Source organism: Dermacentor andersoni, chromosome 3 (assembly GCF_023375885.2).
Source record: "Dermacentor andersoni chromosome 3, qqDerAnde1_hic_scaffold, whole genome shotgun sequence".
NCBI classification, from domain to species: domain Eukaryota; kingdom Metazoa; phylum Arthropoda; class Arachnida; order Ixodida; family Ixodidae; genus Dermacentor; species Dermacentor andersoni.
In genome coordinates this window covers 105,707,830-105,728,496 of record NC_092816.1, presented here as the reverse complement: position 1 = coordinate 105,728,496, position 20,667 = coordinate 105,707,830, and the positions used below count along the sequence as shown (strand labels likewise).

The 20,667-nt window shown below is 44.2% G+C and overlaps 1 protein-coding gene across 5 annotated transcripts in view; it reads left to right on the top strand.

Moving 5' to 3' along the window:
• The window catches only part of Vps13D (vacuolar protein sorting 13D), a 172,267-nt gene extending 152,029 nt beyond the window's left edge, over positions 1 to 20,238 (top strand). For all 5 annotated transcript variants that reach the window (XM_072287274.1, XM_055075303.2, XM_072287273.1 and 2 more), the window contains 5 exons: positions 2,199 to 2,272; positions 4,824 to 4,991; positions 12,459 to 12,916; positions 14,969 to 15,266; positions 19,647 to 20,238. In XM_072287274.1, coding sequence (XP_072143375.1) covers positions 2,199 to 2,272; positions 4,824 to 4,991; positions 12,459 to 12,916; positions 14,969 to 15,266; positions 19,647 to 19,733 — 1,085 coding nt within the window. In that variant the 3' untranslated portion in view covers positions 19,734 to 20,238. The remainder of the gene's footprint in view (positions 1 to 2,198; positions 2,273 to 4,823; positions 4,992 to 12,458; positions 12,917 to 14,968; positions 15,267 to 19,646) is intronic.
• Positions 20,239 to 20,667: the final 429 nt, after the last annotated feature.

The window sequence follows — 20,667 nt, the reverse complement described above, 5'->3', positions numbered from 1 at the left end:
TGCAAATAGGTACTGCCTGTGATGCAGTTTATTTAAAGTGACTTACTGCTTCTCTCTGTATTACGCACAGTGACCTGTGTTTTTATTGCAGTAGGCTTTCATTAATTCGACTCTGGTTTATTTGATGTTTTTGTTGATTTGATTCTGGATGAAGGCTCTTGCTGGCGCCCACGCATTTCTGTGGGTGCAAACTTTCATTTTTTTCATCCTAAAACTGCTCTTTGCTAGGTAATTCGAACTTGACTAATTAGCATGCACGTGCCTGACACCTATGGTGACCCCAATAACAACCTCAGGGTGCCTACCAAACGGGAAAACCGGGAATTCTCAGCGATTTTGAATAGGCGGGAAATACTCAGGGAAAACTCGGGGAATGTGTGCGTCTATCAGGGAAAATTAGCTGTCATTTTATTGAAAGTGGACGAAAGTCGTCCTAATGCTGGCTCTAGTAAAAGCGAGGAATCGTAACGAGTTGTCTTTGATGCCATGTCGTCGGTTAGAGGAGATGCCATTGTACATATGAAGAAGGTGCTCAAATGTTCTGTGGAGCGAACGCGCGGCAGAACGAGGACGAGGATAGAAAGGACCGTCACATTGAGGAATGATTGGGAAATGAACTGCGCCGCCTCTTCTTTGAAGGAGCTTGAGTTCGAAAAGCAAAGTGTTGGCTAACGCCGAGGTGCAGGTGACCGCCATCCAAACCAAACTCTTTGAAGCAGTGAAACGCAACACTTGGGCATTGTGCACGGGCTGATAGTATGTCAGGACAGTTGAGGTTGACTTTCCAGCTGCTGAGAGAATCTCACTTGTGACAAAGTTCGGGCCTAATACCAATGAGCTTGCTATCAGTTTATAGAAATAGCTCATTTTTGAAAATATTTGCTTATGTATGCATCTCTTTTTATTCGTATTTGAAGATGTTCGGCTCAATTTGCAATGGGCTTTGCCACTTTCTTTTTCAGAGATATTTTATTCGCTGTGCATTTTACTACCCCTCCCTTCAGTTTTCTGTTTTGAATAAAGTAAACATTACTCCTTACAATTCAAACTGGATTAAGTCGTTTTTTATTTTTTAACATGCTTGCTTAGAGAGAGAGAGAGAGTGACATAAAACAAGGTTCCGTGTCACTTATGGAATTTTGCAAAGGCACTGAGAGAAAACCTTGAAAACGCAGGGAATTTGAAAATGTCAAGCTGGTAGACAGCCTGATACCTCTTTAGTGGCAGCGTCTGTTTCGGGGGAGTTTAGGGGGACAGTGAATGTGTTGCGTCATCTCCTATTGAAAACGCCTATTTCCGGCCTGCCCTAGGAAAATCTTCAAGCAACAATTGCAGCTCACAATGTCTGATTATGGTGTTTACCCGATTATAACATGCGCCTTTTATTTATTTATAATTTTCAAGAAAATCGGGCCGAAAATTGCCTGCATGGAAAATTGGCTGTGGACAAAACCTAGACCACTTTCGCATTGGACGCATAGAAATCAGGAAAATGTTAGAACCGGGCAAATCCTGCCAAATGATTCAGCGGTGGGTTTGGTATTTTTTCTGGTGCTTGTTTAATTCGACGTGCCAGATAACTCAATCAGTTTTGTTGGTCCCGTCAAGGTCGAATCAACAGAAGTCAACTGTATAATGACTTTAACAGAAGACTTAGTGCTGCTTTGCATTTCACTCAAATTTCGCAACGATATTGCTTTTTTTCTTTCTTTGTCCTTAATGTCCATGAATGCATCTCACCATTGAAGAAGTAAGCTGTTGGCAATAAATGTCCGGATGAACCAGAAGAACAATGATTCTGAATGTTTTATTGAACAGTGCAGACAAAAAGATGTCATAAAAGTTTGAGTAGTTATAAAGGAGCAATAAGCAGTAAATCTTTCTTTAAAGCTTGTTAGAACAAAAAAGTGTCACTGCAATAATGTGTAGACTGTTTATTTAGAATGACTGAAAATTCAATAAGTTGTCAGGGATTGAAGTCTCTGAAAGGATGATGCACAAACACGAACACAAGTTGGAATGAGAAAGACAACACTAACACCTGTTCGTTCTTACTTGTGTCCTCACCTGCCTTCAGTAAGACCGTCTGGTACGCTTAATTCATGAATACTTTCATGCTGGCTGTTGTGAAAATAGCTAGCTTATGCTTTACACTCTAAGCATAACATGTGACATTTTTCTGTCATTTTATGTTGCAGATTCCTTCGTGAAGTCGCACCCATTCGAATCTCTAGAATTTCTAGTCAACAATGTGGTTGAACATTACAGAGGGGTATGTACTGTATTACCTGTTGTATTTTTTCATGTATTGTAAAGCATTTGCATAAGCGATGACATTGTAAACAAAGCCCTATCCTTGTTTGGAAGTAGCATTCTTTAAGCAATCACAAGTTTTTACCTTTGTGTTGTTTCTTATATATTATAGAAATCTAAATGCTCATCTCTGTGACTGTGGTCTATTTCCATTTCGTCGGTGGTGCAAACACGCGAGAGCTGCGCCCTCTTTGCCTAATGCCTGTGCGCATGTGTGAGTTGCGAGAGAGATATCTCGAGACTGCACCTGAGTACTGTGAAGGAGTACACGCTCCATTCTGTTGGTCCCTAGCCAATGACAATGCGTACTACATGACAACCAGCGCTTAACTTCAGTTCAAACAGGATCACAGCGGCCGATACAGGATCCATTATGTGAAAGCATAGAAAACAACAAAGTCGCAGTAGCAACTTATTATTCACTGGTCTGCAGCCGCTAAAGTGGCATTTACCTAAGCCCCCACCCCTGCGCTTCGCACTGGGTCACTTTTCCCCCCTTGGCAGGAACCATACTCATCAAGCTTGCTGGTGAAGCATAGGTAAAAATCAACTACTGCAGAAGTGAAAGGGGAAAGTGATATAATAATGCAGATATATTTAAAAAAAAAGAACAAGAAAGAAAGTTCAAACAGGCATTCAAACTACTGACCTCCAAATCACAAGCGCAGTGCTATGACTGCTATGCCATGACACATGAACAAAAGGAGTGCTTATTCAGGAGTACTTATCTGCGGCCGCGTAGTGCAGCTCGGCTAGGGATAAACGGGTGAAAGCGTGTTCGCATCCATAGTTTCTATGTACAGTCCCCATATTTTTCTCTTGCAACTCACGCATATGCACGCATCTCAGGAAAACGCGGCCCACCTAACATGTCTGCGCTGCTGACAAAACAAAAACACACGTGACTGTGATGTTCTGCAACACATGACATTATTTTATTGATGTTCTTCAGTCGATTGGTTTTTGTTGTAAGCCTTAGTTTTGATCTTAGAAAAATCTTTAACCAGACACTAATGTTGTCACACTGAGGACATGTTCATTGCTGTATACATTTTTCTTATTTGTTTGTTTGTTTTTATTGCACATTCACGACAGCGATAGGTGGGCTTTCTACGCTGGCTGCAGCTGCATATGGTAGTGTAGCTGAGCGCAGGCACGTAGGCTCTATCTTGAAAGTAATCTGCAATGGGTACAAAGTCTAGGTGCGACGAGCGCTGATGCCTTTGTGTGCGTTCTTACCACATGGTCCACGTTGAAGCGAGAGGCAGCACGAAGGGCAATTCACTTGCTGCTGCTGCCACTCTTCCTCACGTCAGCATTCTAACAGGGAATGTCCACAGTCATCGAGTGAGATGTGTTCATGTTTGCCTGTGTACGCGTGACACCATGCTTGTTAATTTAGTTTGTAAGCAAATAAATGTTTACAAGTTTATACGGCAGGTAAAGCTACTATCCTTACTTAGTGTAGATGTCTAATAATTTTCTATCACAATCGATGCTTCGTCTTTCAGGCCAAACTCCTTCATTTTTTCTCCAAACATTTCCTAAGCAATAGTTCTAGCATTATAAAACTGGAATGAACCTAGCGGAAACATTTTTTCAAAATTAAACAATCAACAGGTGCCCTTGATTAGTCTTAGAAGTGACTTTGCCAGAAAAATATAGCCTGTAGCACTTTGCAAAAGAATAAACTTTCAGCTTAAGAGGTAGGCATACAAACATTTTTGCTGAACACATGTGGCAATTCTTGCAAGAACAATGAAAAATGCTTGAAACTAATTTCAGTTTGCATTTAGTGACAAAAATTCCCATGTATGGTGCACAAAATTATTTCCTGTTATTGTCGCATGCATCAGTGCATAATATTTTGCAAAAAAGAGACATACTGTATACCTGCTATAAGTATATTTAACTTAAAGAGCTTTAGTTGATATACCAACAGCTCAAAAATTCCCTTTGAGTGACAGGATTGTCTTTCTTCCCAAATGACCTGAATATTTCTTCAAGTTCGCATGCCAGACAGGCGTCAGCATGTTGTCATCGAGCAGGTTCTTTTCTCACCTTGTTCTTGAGAGGAATGATTCGTATGTGGCTAGTTTCTGGAATAGCAGGGTATGTTCCAATTACCTTTCTGTGTGCAGTGCAGGTCAGTTTTGTTCATCTGTGTGCGACGTTTTTCAGAGTTGAGGCATGAAGCTCACATTTGGGTGTGCAACAAAATTTACCAAGAATTAAAGAAAGATTATGCTCTGTTTCTAACGATGCAGAAAATGCATGGAATGCATTAAAATTTTCAACAGATGCAATTAGTTTGCACTTGAAGAGTGTATCCTTCTTCCCAGGAACTTTTTTTCTTTTACTTGAAAGTGAAATAAATGTCATCTCACACCTTGCAAAGCTTGTAAGGCAGTTTGTGTTGCGGAAGTAAACCTTGCACTTCATGCACATGAGCATATGGAGCAGTCACACACATTGAAAATTGATGGCATTTTCGCTGTCTATTTTCTCAGGAGTTTCAGAGCCATGCTGCAAAGATTCTGGGTGCTGTGGACTTCTTGGGTGACCCAGTGGGGCTCTTCAATGACGTCTGCACAGGCTGGTCGGACTTTATGAAGGATGGAAATGCCGCTTGCCTCTTGAAGGGGGTCACCCATGGCCTCTCCAACTCCACAGCCAAGGTGAGCTCTCTGGTTGATAGCACCACAGTAACAACGATGTCCATGTCTCTCCCTGATAGTGGTGAGCAAATACACAAATAAGAATTTTTAAGCTCTGTAGTGCATAGAATTTAAGACATTATTTTGTGATGCCATAGTAAAAGAATATGTTGTGTAAGTGCAGGTTAATAACACGAATTGTGTCTTCGGCTGTGGCTTCTTGGCAGTGTGCTCCGTTTTCGTAAAACTGCGCCTAAAGGCAAGATAATTGTGTTGCCATGAATCTTCATCCTGCTTCATCAGAGTGCAGCAGTGAAGGCAACAGTTACTGAACATACTGGGCAGGTTCATTTTTGGAGCTTTGCTTTGTTCCAGCAGTAGTGCCAGTTAGTGCTTATAAATATTTTATGTATGTGTTGTTTGCTTTCGTTTTCACAAGTTATACGTGCAGTCTTTTTCTTTTCCAAGTGCTGTATTTTGGGTGTACGTTATGTGCATGAAAGAATGGTGTAGTGTAACCATAAATAATGACATTTAGTTTGACTTTCTGGTTGCTACAAGAAAAATGTTAGAATGTACTGTTTAATTAAGTACAGCTGAACCTCATTATAATGAAGTTGCATCTGATATAAAAATAGCTTCGTTATAAGCAATATTCGTTATAAGCATATAATCATTACACGCTGATATTGGCAAGAAACATTTTAAGTTTGCTTCGCTATATTCGATTATTTTTTATAACCGTGTTAATTATATTGAGGTTCAACTGCATTGCTCTATGTTGCTCTATATTGTAAGTGAGAATGCTTGTGTGTTCTTCTATGTTAGTGGAATGAATGTTGCAGTGGCACAATATTTATTACTTGCCCCCTACATAGTTGTGCTAAGGCAATGATAGTATTGTGTAAATAAATAAATTATGTAATAGCACATTGGTGTTCCTGCACCAGCTCTCCAAGATATCAAATTTTGAAAGCGCCTGCTCAGAGGGTTTATCAAAAGGGAGAGGGACTGTGTTGTGCTCACAAATAATAAACTCGACTAGAAAGCTCTTGGAAAGTATTCCTGCATAAAACAGCCCAGATACAGTAGAACCTCATTCATTCATTCTAGAAAAAAATGGGAGAAAAAATGTACGATCTGAAGTAACTAAACAAATTTGACAGAGTCGACTGTTGTTGACATATACGTAATGTGAGGCCTCGTGCGGATTTGTTGCAGCACGAGATGCCGAAGCACATTGAGCTGGTGGTGCTCTGGCAGCCTGAGACAGGTTTCGTTGTTTTCCTATTGCGTGATGTTTTAAGAGGGCAAAGGGAAACCGACACGAAATGGAGCTGGTGGGGGGCGTCGGATGCCTCCGAAGCGAAACGTGCTGCCCACATCGCACCCCTGTTTCCTGCTGCAGGCGGCGCAATGTGGGCATCACCTAAGCAAAGAGAGCAGCTTCAGACAATCTAACGTTGATGCCAGCAGGACAGATATAAGGGCATTTCTTTGCAAGGCATGTCACGAGGTCCTCAGGACAAAGGACGCAGCGCTGTACAATGCTATGATATGATTCTACCATAAGTGTAGGCTTCTAATGAGGGCAATGTAACTGCAATTTCGCTGATATCATTAATGAGTCATGCGCATGAATTTTTCAAGTTGGTTAATTAATAGCAGAGATAGAAATATTCGGTGCCGCAAACCCATGATTTCAGGAGGCAAGCGTCACCACCAATATATCCTATTCACACGATTGTAAGTCGACTCGAATGTAAGTCGACCTCTCCATATCGTCTGACAGGGAAAAAAAAAAAAAGGAGCATACTCGAGGGTGCATTCGATCACGAAAATTTATTAGTAGCTGACATGATCACTGGACTACTCATCTTCACTAGTGTTGCCATTGTCATCGTTGCTACGGTCTCACAGCACGTCGTCTCGCGAAATTTCACATTTGGCAAACAACTGCACCACAACATCTTGTGGAACAGCAGCCCATGCCGAATGCACCCAACCACACGCAGCCATCAGGGAGGCTCTTTTGACAGGTCCGGTTGGCGTAATTTCTTGGTCTTCTGCTGCCAGTCACTTGTCGTACTCACGGTGGAGCAGGTCCTTAAAAGGCGAAGATCCGGGCTTGTTTCATGACCATGTCGCACTTCACTGGCAGGGACCGATCGCGCATTTCAGCGACGTATGCCGCAAGCTTAGCCTACAGCTCCGGAAAGCGTCCAGATTTCGGCACGTGGGAAATTCCTGACTTGCCGTCACAGGTGAAAATTTCGCTGCAGTCGCCACTCTCGCACCACCCGTTCAGAAACATCGAACTTGCGGCCCGCTGCGCAGTGATTTGTTTCTTCGGCGTAAAGGATGGCAGCCCTCTTGAACGCTGCTGTGAACGAGTGCCGAATGATTAGTGGGCCTGGAGCACTCATGACGACTGAGGAAGCATAGAAGTCGCACGTAGCCGGCAGTCAAGTGGAACGCGTCAGTCCAATGCCTTTCGTCAAACTATAGAGAAAGCTAAGCGCAACAGGTAAAGAGAAACCTGCGAGCGGTGTCTGCTCTTCCGTAAACTACCGATGCTCCCCGCAAGCGCCGCCATTCTGAGGGTGCCGCCGTGAGTGGAACAGCGGCGCTTCCATCAACTATCGACACCCCCTCATGAGTGTTGTGTGCACTGTAAAACTCTCAAAAGTGTTGAAAAACCCTTCCGAAAAGCAAACAAACACGCGGGATAGCGAAAAGCTATGGGTAGGGCCATAAAGCAAACATAAAATTGTAAATACGTTGTAGCTCCCGTTGGTTTCGCTTTTTTGGCGGTTCCATGTTTTGGTTTCGACTATAACTCGACCTCCCACTTCAGATATTGAAATTTAAGAAGAGGGGTCGACTAACAGTTGTGTGAATACGGCACATTCAAATCTCGATATAATGAATCACGTGGGACCGCCGAAAATTATTCACTATTTTGAAATATAGTTGTAATGAAAAACTTGCGGTGATAAGCCAGCGGACAAACCTAGAAATGAAAATGACGTACCTTGGCAGTAGACATGTGTGCAAACAAACATCCTCTCAAATAAAAAAAAATAAAGAATAAAATAAAATAAAGAAATCAGTGATTTTCTTCTGGTGCATGCAGCACACACAACCGATTAGGAACGAGTCTACATCTTCCACTGCGTAATACCTCATCACGTGTGTCATAGCACAGAGCGATGAAAGTGCGGACTTTGTTCGTGTGCACTAAAAGATCAATTTTCGACACAATCGCATCTTCTGTGTTCAGTAACCCGTAGTCGTCTTCCTTCGGGTTTTCATCGTCACAGGAGACGTCGCGAACACAGTTTACAATCTTTTCGGTTGTCAGGTCCGCCGCCGTTAGTGCTGCGCTGTCGCTCTCCACTTAGTCGTCGAAGGAAGAGACGGCGGGCAGCAGTTCCGCAACCTTGGTCCACAGGTCTCCTGGGTTGTTTTTGGTTGCCTCCAGGTCATCTTCAAGCTACACAGGCGCTTTGACGAGCTCTGCTTTTCACCAGCAGTTGCTAATAGTGGTTGTCTTCAAGTTCCACCAAGCTCCAGTGAGCATTTCCACTGCCTTAGGCAGAGTTTGATAATCAACCGCAGCACAAGGCGCTTACGAAATTCTGCTTTCACACTCTTTATAATGCCCTGGTCTAGGGGTTGCAGCAAGGATGTGTTGTTTGGCGGAAGAAACTCCAAGCGAACAAGTGTCAAGCAAACATTTGCAATGGGAGCAGAGCAGTTGTCGACAACCAGTAGAATTCTTCGGTCATCCCTTTTCATTTGGACGTTGAGTTTGATGAGCCACTCGTAAAAGAGTTCTCTGGTCATCCAGGCTCGTTTGTCTGCGCTGTATTCTTACTGTAACGACATGATGCTTTTCATGCAGCGAGGCTTCGTGTACTTGCCGGTGACGAGTGGTTTAATTTTCTTCATGCCTGTTGCATTGCAGCAGAGCAAGACTGTCACACAAAGATGCGACTTCTTCCTTCCTTTGCACTGCTGCCCTTTGAAGTGCATCGTCCGGTCTGGCAGGAGCTGATAAAAACATGCGGTCTCGTCCGCATTAAAAATATCGGCTTCAGAGTACGATTCAGCCACCTCTAGAAAACGATTATTGCACCAGGAATCTGCGCCTTCTCTGTCAGCAGCCCCTTCCTCGCCCAAGTCTACCTGCCAAGTTATTCCGTTGCTTGGGAGGAAACGAAAAAGCCAACCCGTACTGGCATTGAACCCAGTTATCTCAAGTGCATCGGCAAACTCGCGGCCTTTCTTTTGGAGCATTGGCCCAGACACTGGAACGTTTTGCAGTCTGGCATCTTTGAACCACGTGAGAACAGCTTGGTCTACATTTTGAAAGCTTCCCAGTCGCAGCCATTTCCTCGTAGGAGTGAGTTGTGATTCCTGGTGAAGCTTGACAATCTTGTCTCAGTCTTTCAAAATGGTCGCGACGCTGGATGGGGCAATGCCACGATGTGTGCACACATCGATTTGCTTTTTCCCTGCGTTGATTTCCAGCGATAGTTCCAATTTGTCTTGCAGCAAAAACTGCTTTCACTTGGTGCTGTCGCTAGCTGCATTCATCATTGGATCTCGTGCAAACATCGCCAAACCTTTGTCATGAAGTTCTTGGCGAAGTTTGGGGTGAAGTAGTTGGCACTCGACATGGTGATGATGATAGCTACTGTAACATGGTGTTGGTGATAGCTACTGCACTCTTAGTTATTAAAATATTCGTAAATTTGAGAAATTCGTTAATGTAGGGTTCGCAGTAACGAGATTTGACTGTAGACACTTTCTCCACTTGCCCCGTTTAACCTTCACGAGCGAAATTACTTCCTGGTGGTTTCCCAAACTGAAGCCAGAGTATCCGTGATGAATATGGCGCTGGCCCCGCCTTCTTTCGTTTTTTTTGTCCTCTTTCTTCTGCGTTTTTGCTGAGTGGCGCACTTCCAGTTGCAGTCGCACACGCAAGTTATTGCGTTTGTCTTGATTCGCGCACTGAACGATTTTGTGCGCTCTGCACGAGAACAACTGATTCATTGTATAAGCTGAAGCACCACTGCAAGGCAGCCTGGTTAAAATTGATTCATCGTGAAACATTGAGCTACACAAACGGGGACAAAGAAAGATAAATGCTCGTCCTTGTGCATCTTTCTTCGTCCCCATTTGTGTAGTACAATGTTTCACAATGTAGCAATATAAGTCAGTGCCACGATCACCAGCACTGAGACACACGCAAGAGGATGAAAGAGCATGATCGTGGCTCTGGAACACAGTAGAAAATGACATAGTTTTGTTCTCTGTGTACACAACTGCATGATGTGAGAAGTGAACGAAATGGAAGCATGTCTCTCTTCCTACAGTACGAAGTAAAACAAAGACACGCAGACATTCTGTTTGTATGTTTTATTATTTCTCATAACTTTAATTCATCTATTGAAGCAACAGATTAAACAAATAGCAGATGTTGGCTTGAATAATTCTCGGTCACGTGTCACTGTGAGTGACGTCACAGCGTTGCCATGTAAATAGGTGCACTTGCGCGATTGATGCCGACTCTCCAGCTGAGAGCGCAGCGCCCGTGAGAAGAGCAAATGGCGCTTGGTTTGAAATTGAAGCTCCTTCCGTGGCATGTAGGGACGTAATACAGTAAAACCTCATTCATACATTTTGGAAGAACGTACTAACCGAGTAAACTTACAATCCGAAGTAACTAAAGAATGTGGCAGACTCAACTATTGTTGACACCTACATAATATGAAGCGTCGCATCGATCGATCGCTAGCGCGCATGGTAAGCTGGTGGTGCTTTGATGGTCCAAGATGCATTTTATTAACGCGATAGCGTTAAGGAGCTCGTGTCGCAGAAAAGCCGGTGTCGTCGGCGTCGGTGTCAGCGGCGTTGGCCGTGAGCGATAAATCCCAGAAGGCACTTCATAAATAAAAAACATCTTGCAAGATGGGCTGGTGGGAATCGAACCAGGGTCTCCGGAGTGTGAGACGGGGACGCTACCACTCAGCCACGAGTTCGTTCCTTCAAAACGGGACAAAATCGCCTCTAGTGAATGCTTAGAAACATGCCGTAGAAAGTTATACTGCGGTGTATATCGGTAATTACGACCATGTAACTTATAGAATAGTTTCACGAGTAGCGAAGTACGTTTCCGCTACATTTCTTCTGCGCTCTGCTCACACGCAGAGCCATCTTGCGGCAAACACAGAAGACCTCCTCCTCGCAATGTACGGCGCTGCCCCGACACGTGGTGCGCCACTCGCCCCATGATCGCGTCCGCCTTCATGGCACGTCGGGGCCCGGCTATCTGTGCCGATCGCGACGTTTGGCTGGCGTAGCACGTTTGAGTAGGCGGCGCGAACGGGGTGCGATAACGCTATCGCGTTTCACTCTTGAAGGCGAAGCTTAAGCGTCCTCCAATTTTTGTTTTCCTATTGTGTGGTGTTTTAAGAGGGTGACGGGAAACTGAAACGAAATCGAGCTGGTGGGCGACGCTGGATGCCACCGAAGTGAACCGTGATGCCCACATCGCGTTGGCCTGCAGCAGGGAATGGCGGCACGTTTGGATTATCGCCCACTAAAAGTGCGTTATGCTACCAATGGCACTACTCACCACACACTATAGAACGGATAGGTGAAGATGCTTTTCGCAATAGGTTTGGTGGCGATAGCTGTGAATGTGGCGTGTGATGACCCAGGCAGAGATTTGCTGGTACCGGAATAAGAAACTGTGTGCGCCATCATTTTCATGTGAGACGGGTTGCTATATATTGTTCTCGATCGTACTTGCCTCGTACATTTTCTTGTTTGCTAGGGATCTAGCGGCCAGAAAATGTATTACACGATCGCAGTTTGGCGGCATATTGAACGTCGGGGCTGAAAAATCGGTAAATAATGAGCGTAACTCTATTGGGTCACTGTTTGTGTTCTCGATTGCAAACATTGGCACTGGGAAAACATACGTAACGGGAATGTATTAACAAGGTTCTACTGTATATACAAGAATTTGTGTAAATGTGCAACATCGCACTGACGTCATCATGAGTGGGGCTTGGGCATGTAATTCAAGAGAGGGAAGTGCGGTATTATTTTCTCCTCTAATAACAACAACATTTTTCAGTTGAATAAATGCAGGGAGAATTTTAAGACTACATAAGCAGCTTAAGCTTGGTGTTTCTCTTCAGTGTCCTTTTAATAACACAATACTCTTATATCTGCATGCATCATATTGCCGCTCCCAACAACGCCTCAGCAGTTCGCTGCCACTTTAAGCACTCGCAGCCTGGTGCGGAAGGCAGACAGAAATAAACGATCAGTTGAAGCTCAGCTCTAATGATTGCGTCACATTCACTCAGTCACATGGCCGTGCGCATAATTCTATAGAGAACGAATTCCTCGCCGTCTAGGTTCTCAGCAGCTGTGTGTGGCCAGGGTTGTGATAAACTTCTTTTCCAGATGGCTGGTTCACTGTCCGAGAGCCTGACTACGGTGGCCAACCCTGGGCGACAGCTGGAGCAGCGCAGCCGCAGCACTGCAGCACCCGAACAGTCGAGCGAACGCCACATAGTAACGGGACTGCGTCGGCTGGGCAGTGGAGTGGTCGGGGGCTTCACCAGCATCGCAAAGCATTCGTACCAGGGGGCCATCAATGAGGGCGTCCAGGGCCTGTTGACAGGCCTGGGTAAGGGTCTGATTGGGACAGTGGCTATGCCAGCCGCTGGTTTGCTGGACTTGGTGACGGAGGCCGCCAGCATTGTGCGCGACACTAGCAAACCCCTATCACATGTGCACCCACGGCGTTGCCGGGCGCCTCGTCTCTGCTCGGGGCCAGGCGGTCTGCTTCCCTGCTACTCGACCACTCAAGCGCTTGGGCAGCAATTCCTCTGCAACTTGACCGATGCCAGTGGAGACCTGTGAGTGGTGCTTTTCTCATTCTTTTGGTCAGTATGGAAAGTTGAGGTGCAAAGAGCAACAATAAGAATAAGGGGATTCGAAGGGCTAGTTTCTTTGTTAATCTCAACCATATGAAGAAATGGGCAATGAAGCCAGAGAAAGCATAGGAGCAATTATTGTTATGTTTAATTGAAACATAGAAATAACGTGATAAGTGAAATTGAAAGTGGACGAAAAGATAACTTGCCACCCACATCTGTCACATTACACGTGCAGTGTTTTAACTATTGAGCTACCTAGGCGACCATATTCCCTTCCACTTACTTGGGTATTTGTGTGTGTGTGTGTGCACAAGCATAATGCTGGAAGTGCTAGCCAGTGACGCTCAGGCCAAGGCACTGGATGTGGAACATCCTTTGAACCCCAAACGTCTTGTAGTATGTGAGCTTAGGCGTAGGCAACTAGCCCATAAACCAAAGCTGATTGAGATCATTACCCTGAAAGTGCGTTAACAATTAGAAAAAACATGCATTTTTTGTGGAAGCTAGTAGCATTGTTTGATGTGGTTTGAATAGTGAGCAATAGGTGGCTTTAATAATATAGGGTGCTGCATGAGTGTGCAGCAGTATTGCAAACATTGTGGCTTCACTGGCTCTTCATATCGAAAAAGGGGAGGCTCTTTTTTTTCTCTCCTCTGGTTATAGTGACCAAGACCTGTACTCAAAACTTTCTTTATATAAGAGTGCTTCACCATCAGTTGACATTCAGGTGCTTGTCACCATGATAATGATTGGCATAACAACAACATGATCACTGCAGAAATGACCAATAGTAAGTGACAATTGCAAAGTAGTTTTGTGAGTGTATGCCCTATTCTAAGACACTGCAAATTGGAAGGGAAGATGGGTTTTTGGTGCGGAGCATAGTGTATGGTTAAGACATAAAGCAGCTTAAGGCGTTGCAGATAAGTGTAGTGTGCAGTAAGTTTGCTGCTGTCTGGTTTAGTTTCGATGCTTAGTTCCAGCCCTAGCACAAGATCTGCTCATGTTGTAGCTCCTAGTGTGATAGGCTCATTGGTATTGAATATAAGTGATGCATCTAACGTACTCAAATTTCTGTGGTGACTGCCGGTTGATCTGGAATACATAGTGAGGTAACACATAGCACATAAATTGGCATGATTGTTAGTTACCTTATTAAACCCTCGACTGTGCTCACTGCTGTCACCATTACCAGCGCGTCACAATTCTGTCATGCATGAGTTTGTTCAAATAGACAGCATTGCTTGTTGAAGTTCATCATCTTTCACTGGCCTTCATAAGCGTCACCAACTGCTCATGACAGTAGCGTGAAAGTTGATGCAGCGTGTCCCACTAGTAGTTGATGCAGGATGGCAGTTCTGCGACACTCATTCGAGTCCTTTTTGCCTGCCACATACCTGATCAAAGCTCCACCTGTATTTAGGAAGAACAGCTCCTGTGCTGTCACAACAGTGCAAGTTGCACTAGAGCCAATGCCCACTGTAGTGCCAGCAGTTTCAGTGTGTGCACTGACTATCAGAGGGCCCTCCTATTTGCTAAGAGTGGCAATCGCTTCTTGGACAGAATGAAACCTTCTGCGAAGCCTTGAAGAAGAGGGCTTCTCTTCTAAGTGCAGTCTCGGAAAGAGGGACCCTGCACCAGTAAGTTGCAAATGCTGTAGTCAAAGTACAGGGCCACATTTAGCATTTGCATTGTTTCTTGCTAGTTTCTGTTCTGAACTGGGTTTCAAATGCACCGTGTTTGGAAGCTGGTACTAAACAACAAAATTAATTGGAAAAGTAGATCAGGTGTTTGCCACGCGTGCTTGGTGAGCAGTTGAACTTGCGACTGGGCTTCGTAGGCATTTTCTGCTAGTATGTGCCTCTGTACTGCTGCATTTATTTTAAAGCTGTGTTCACTGGTGAAAACTCAAGGCCATGAATACGGAAATATTTTTGATGATCTGTATAAGAGCTACCACAACATGACCGAATGTATAGCTAATTCATCCTTCAGAAGTACTAAGCACCGTTGTGTTGCATGTTTATGCAGGTTCGTAGCCATGGAGCAGCTAGAGAGCCGCCCTGACGGCCTGCGGGTGCTCATATCGACCGAGCGTGCCTTCATCATCAAGCGTGAGGGTGCTCATGCTGAGAGCATCGTACATGTAGTGCACTACAGTAGCCTCAGCTACTGCCGCTGGTTCCCTTCCAACCTGGGGCCCCAGCCGCAGCCGCCCTTCTACGTAGAGTTCCTGCTAAGACCTGAGAACCAGCGGCTCTCGGCCAGCTTGGACCTGAACCATGGATCTCTTCGTGTTGGCTGCGAGAGTGAGACTACAGCGCGAAAGGTGGGTTGATTAACGCCATGGCTGAACTGCCTGTAGGTAGGCTGGCACAGTGCCACTTACTCCATTCTAGGTTTTGAAAGGTGGTGAATTGTGCTGCTAGTTGGTCTTGAAGGGTATCTCAGTGGTCGAGCAAGGAATCTCACTGGTGCTAACATTTCAATGAGGATGCTTGTCTTGTTCCTTTGTCTAAAGGGCAACTAATGGGTTTCCTTGTTTGATCACTGTGATTCACTTCAAGCCTCCATTTTCCTGTGATCCTCTGTCTTGTAGGACTTTTGGCTCTAACCTTGCCTTGTGTGCTGCGGAGTGCAAGTGTACCCTCAAGTGGACAAAGATAAAGTTTTTTATCTGGCGTAGGAGAGAGGAAGAAAAACTAAAAAAAAAAACGGAATTAATAGCCAGGAAGGTAGAACAGAAAGTCTGGTTTACTATACTACATTGTAGGTGGGGGAGGGTGATGTAGAAAGATAAAAAATAAGTCAAAAATAGAGTGAGACCCGGTGCACAGGTACATTGTTGCAGCCAGGCGCAGTCACCAAGCATGCACAGCGACATGTGCAGCACAATCAATACTAATTTAGGCTAGAGCCATTTGTGGGTTGCCTCACATGTTAACCTGCCTGTTCGTCAATATCACTTTCCTAAACTGCGATATGCCATGGCAATATTTTCTGTGTTGTGTTCTTTCTGCTCATATCAAAACATGCTGGTACATGTGCCAAAGTTTGCTACAAAATGCATTGTAGTACACAATGACAGTTTGCTTGCATTTTAACTGGATACACCAGCTAGCTTGCCATGCTGTGCTGTAACTTGGAAATTCCTCTGTGGTTTACCTTAAGCAAGCAGCATTTTCTTTTCTTTTTTTTCTACCCTATTCGGCAGTCACTTAAGTTTATAGGACACGTACTATCTCTCAAAATTCTTGTCCTTGGTACCACCGGAAATGTGTGCAATCGACCACACACATCATAAAAATAAAATCTAACTTATCTGCAAATTTTTACGTATGAGTTGCCCTACTCAAAGAAACCACTCAATTAGTTTGTCCTCAATTTGCATTGACCACTTAATTAAACATACATCAATGCAAGAGAGCTAGAGAGAGATGCTGGCAGCAATGTGCAAGGTTTAAGTATAATACCAAGGTGACCATTGTTTTTCAGTTGTTCAGTGTTTCAGTGTTCAGTATTTTGAGCCCCTCAATCCCTAAAACTAGCTAGCAACTCGAAATGATGACTTCGTGTGCATGTGTGTGTTCTGATTGTGCAACTAGCGAACCTCTATTGCTCCTCTCACTCGCATTTTTGCCTTCAAGGTTCCAGAAACTGCAATGCTGTGATGCAATTTCCCACTGTTAATGCCTCTTGGCCTAAATGTGCATTCAAATATTTGTTATAAATTTCTTGGGGAAAAAATGAGGAAGACCTGCATTTAAGCACAATCTGAATGAGTACAATTAAACATGGAGGTATAGTTTAACTTCGATGCAACGAACATCAATATAACGAAATTCTCGATATAACAAAGCATTTAACTTTTCATAACCTCAATTTAACAACGTGTGTGTTCGTATGCGATTTCAATATACCGAAATTTCGCTTCTCCCGCAAAAGGAATTCTGAGACAAGATGGAAGCTTCCGTGGACACAGATGGTCAAATGGTTGAGTTACAAATGGCTGCTTGCCAATGCACCTCTCAAATCACACATGTTAAAGAGCCCCAAGTGGTCCAAATTTCCGGAGTCCCCCACTACGGCGTGCCTCATAATTAGAAAGGGGTTTTGGCACATAAAACCTTGTAATTAAAATTTTTTAACCTCTAAAATAGCGCGCCGCGCGACAAGAGCGACCGCCGAAGTGGAGCCGTATCATGTTCCGTATAAAGTCCAGGTACGATAAAATCCTATCGCACCCTGCGCACTGTGTGCTTTAGGTGCAAGTGAAAGTGTGTAAGGGTGAGACAAGAAAGATGGCTTCTCGAGTGCCGCCTTCCCGCGCAAGCAAAGGGGAAAAGGGGGAGCGGTGCAAGCTCGCGGCAGCGCGATCAAGCGCGCGCGCGGGTAGGGGGGTAAGTTGTCACGCGTTGCGGCCGTGGCTGCACATGGCTGTAAGCGCAGGTGTGCACATACGCATCCGCGTACCACGCTTTTGCCTGACGTGCAAAGAGTAGGCATGCCGAGACGGCGTGGCATCATGTAAGCTGTCTTACCGAGTGTTTAGTATTGGAGGTTGCGTAATCTTGAGTTTCGGTGACCCATTGGTGCGAGAGGCAGACGGAGCATGCACTCCCCACTGCCGGCACTTTTCATGATAGCGTCGTCTCGGTGCGGGCGACTCTATTAGCCGCGGGGGCGGAGTGCACGCGGAAGCATGGCTGGCTTCGCTTAATTCGTACCGCCGTTGTGAAGATATCATCAACATAAAGGGGTATCATTCGTCACCGACTCCCAAATTCATCAAAATGAATTGTTTTCTCATTCAAGTTTGCTTTTTTGGACTGCCAGATAATTCGGAAAATTCTGCAGCCTCTTTCTGCGCAAGAAAATTCGATTGGCGACTACTTATTTGCATAAAAGGTAGAATCTCAATACAATGAAATTTCTATATAATGAAGCAAATTGCCGATTTTAACTACTTTGCTATATCGAGGTTTAACTGTACTCTGTTCTTCACAGTGTACATAAATGTACTGCTGAAAGATTGTTTGAGCTGAGAACAAGTTAACAACATGCTGCTCTAATTCCAAAGCCAAAGATAACATGCAACTGCTTGTTTTAGTCATCTGATGGTAGTTTGCGGTGTCGTTTCATAAGAACTATCTCTGTTAAAAGAAGAAGATCACGTGTAGTACATCAAATGTTAAACCTCGGTACAACGAAGTAGGTAAAATCGGCAATTTGCTTTGTTATATTGGAATTTCGTTGTACTGAAATGCGACCTTTATGCAAATAATTGCGGTCGTTGATCGATTTTTCTTACACGGAAAGGGACTGCAGAATTTTCCGGATTAGGGGCGATTGAAAAAAGCCAATTTGAATGTGAAAACAATTCATTTTGATAAATTTGGCAGTCGGCAACAAATGATACGGTTTAATGCCACGTACGTCGACGATATCTCCACATAGGCAGTACAAATTAAGCGAAGCCAGCCACGCTTTCGCGTGCATTCCACCCCCGCAGCTGATACGGTCGTACGTACTGGGATGACGCTATTACAAAAAGTGCCGGTGGCGGGTAGTGAATGCTTCGCCTGCATCCTGCTCTAACGGGCCACCAAAACTCTAGATTACACTATCTCCAACACTAAACGCACGGGAAGACTGCTTACATGGTGCCATGCCCACTCTTTGCACACGCGGCAGATTACCTTTAAAGCACGGTACGCGGCTCCATATGCGCACACGCGCCATAAATCGAGTTGCGCACTAGCTTAACCCCGACTCCGGCGCCCACTCGCACGCGCTTGATCGTGTTACTGTGAGCTCGCTCCCCTCCCCCGCTTTACCTTTACACGTGCGGGAAGGCGGCACTTATGAAGCCACCAGCTTTCTTGTCTCACCCTCGCACACTTTCACTTGCACCTAAAGCACACAGTGCGCAGGGCGCGATAGGATCTTATCGTACTTGGACTTTATATGGAACATAATGCGGCTCCACTTCAGCGGTCACTCTTATCGCACCGTGCATGATTTGAGAGGTGCATTTGCAAGCGGCCACTTGTAATTAAATCATTTTACCATCTGCGTGCGCGGAAGTGTCCATTTATTGTCTCGAAATTCCTTTGTGGCGGTGGTGAAATTTCATTATATTGAAATCGCCTACAAACATACTTTGTTATATTGAAGTTCAAAGTACATGGTGTACTATGGACAAGAGGTTATGAAAAGTTAACTACTTCGTTATGTGGATAATTTCGTTATGATTTAAGTTCATTATATCGAGGTTTAACTGTAGTTAAAACAGCAATCTACTTGCTGGGGTAGCTTAGTTGCTATGGCGTTCTGTTGCTTAACTCGAGGTTGCGGGTTTGATTCCCAGCTCGAATTGTTGCATTTTGGTGGGGGTGAAATGCAAGAACACCTGTGTACTTAGATTTAGGTGCACATTAGAGAACCCTCAGTAGTCAAAATTAATAAATAAATCCGTAGCCCTCCACTACAGCATCTCTCATAGCCACAGAGTTGCTTTGAGATGTTAAATCCAATAAATAAATAAATAAATAAATAAATAAATAAAAACATCAGTTTGAGGAAGGCAAAATTTCTATGAAAACCAAGCACTCATCCACAAATCTGTTGATTGCCCTCTAAAGGTGATGCAGTATTGGGCAGTTTTATTTGCAGAGCTGTGACTGCTATGTGTGTGTATGTTCTGCAGGTTGTGCAACTAATAAATTATGCAAGAGACACTCACGAGGAGAGGAAGTACACAGCCCACTTCAGTGACAGCGATGAAGACGACTGAAGTGCTTGGAGGAGCAGAAATGGACGGGTCATTCTTTTCAACAAATGCTGTTAGCTGTGATCATAGTATATTTAAAGAAATATTTTTGTGTGGGTACAACTAAGCTCCCCAATCGTGCACACATGTAATAAAAAGCATACACACATAACATCTTGTCTCGCCCGCACGGTGAGAATTCAACTGGTTCATAGACCACTGTCATTTGTTGTATCATAGTAACAAAATGTAGGCATTCGTGATTGTTGCATAGAAGAATGTTAAATGTGTTGATAGTCCTTGAACAAAGCTATTTTCCTTCTGCTGAGATGAGGTACCTAGGATAAAACCAAAATAAGTTATTGTTGTAGAGCCAGATGCATAAGAGTTATTTTAATATATTTCATGCATGAAAGTGCTGCAGAAGAAAATAAGACTGCTGTGACATTGGTCTTTTAGAGCTTCTTCGGTGCTACCATTGTTGCGACTCTTAAGCGGCGATTGTAAATAAATGCTTCCTTTTTTTTCATCTGGTTGTATGTCTCGTAATCATTGCATCAAGTGCGCAAACAGTACAGTCACTACTACAGTAGCTTCTACACATAAGTGCCCCGGTGCTGAATGGCTCTGCATTTGTGCACGAGCGAAAAAGCAATCAACGGCAAGGTGTATAGATCGGATATGCAAAACCTAAAAGTGCGCTCTTCCGTGCACCTCGTCTAGGGTAGTGATGGCACGCCTTAGACTAGAATTGAAATTAAGGTGTCAACATGTGGACTGATGACATCATTCCTGCTGCCCTTTGTACAGTCTTTTCAAAACTTCCAAGCTTTCAAAACAAGTGTCTCATTTTTAAGTGTTATTAGCAGGAACGCATACGAAACTGCACCCATCTTGGTTATGGCCAGGTATGTCTGAAAGCCTGCTTACAGAAGTTTGCAAATTGTCCAGTATTCAA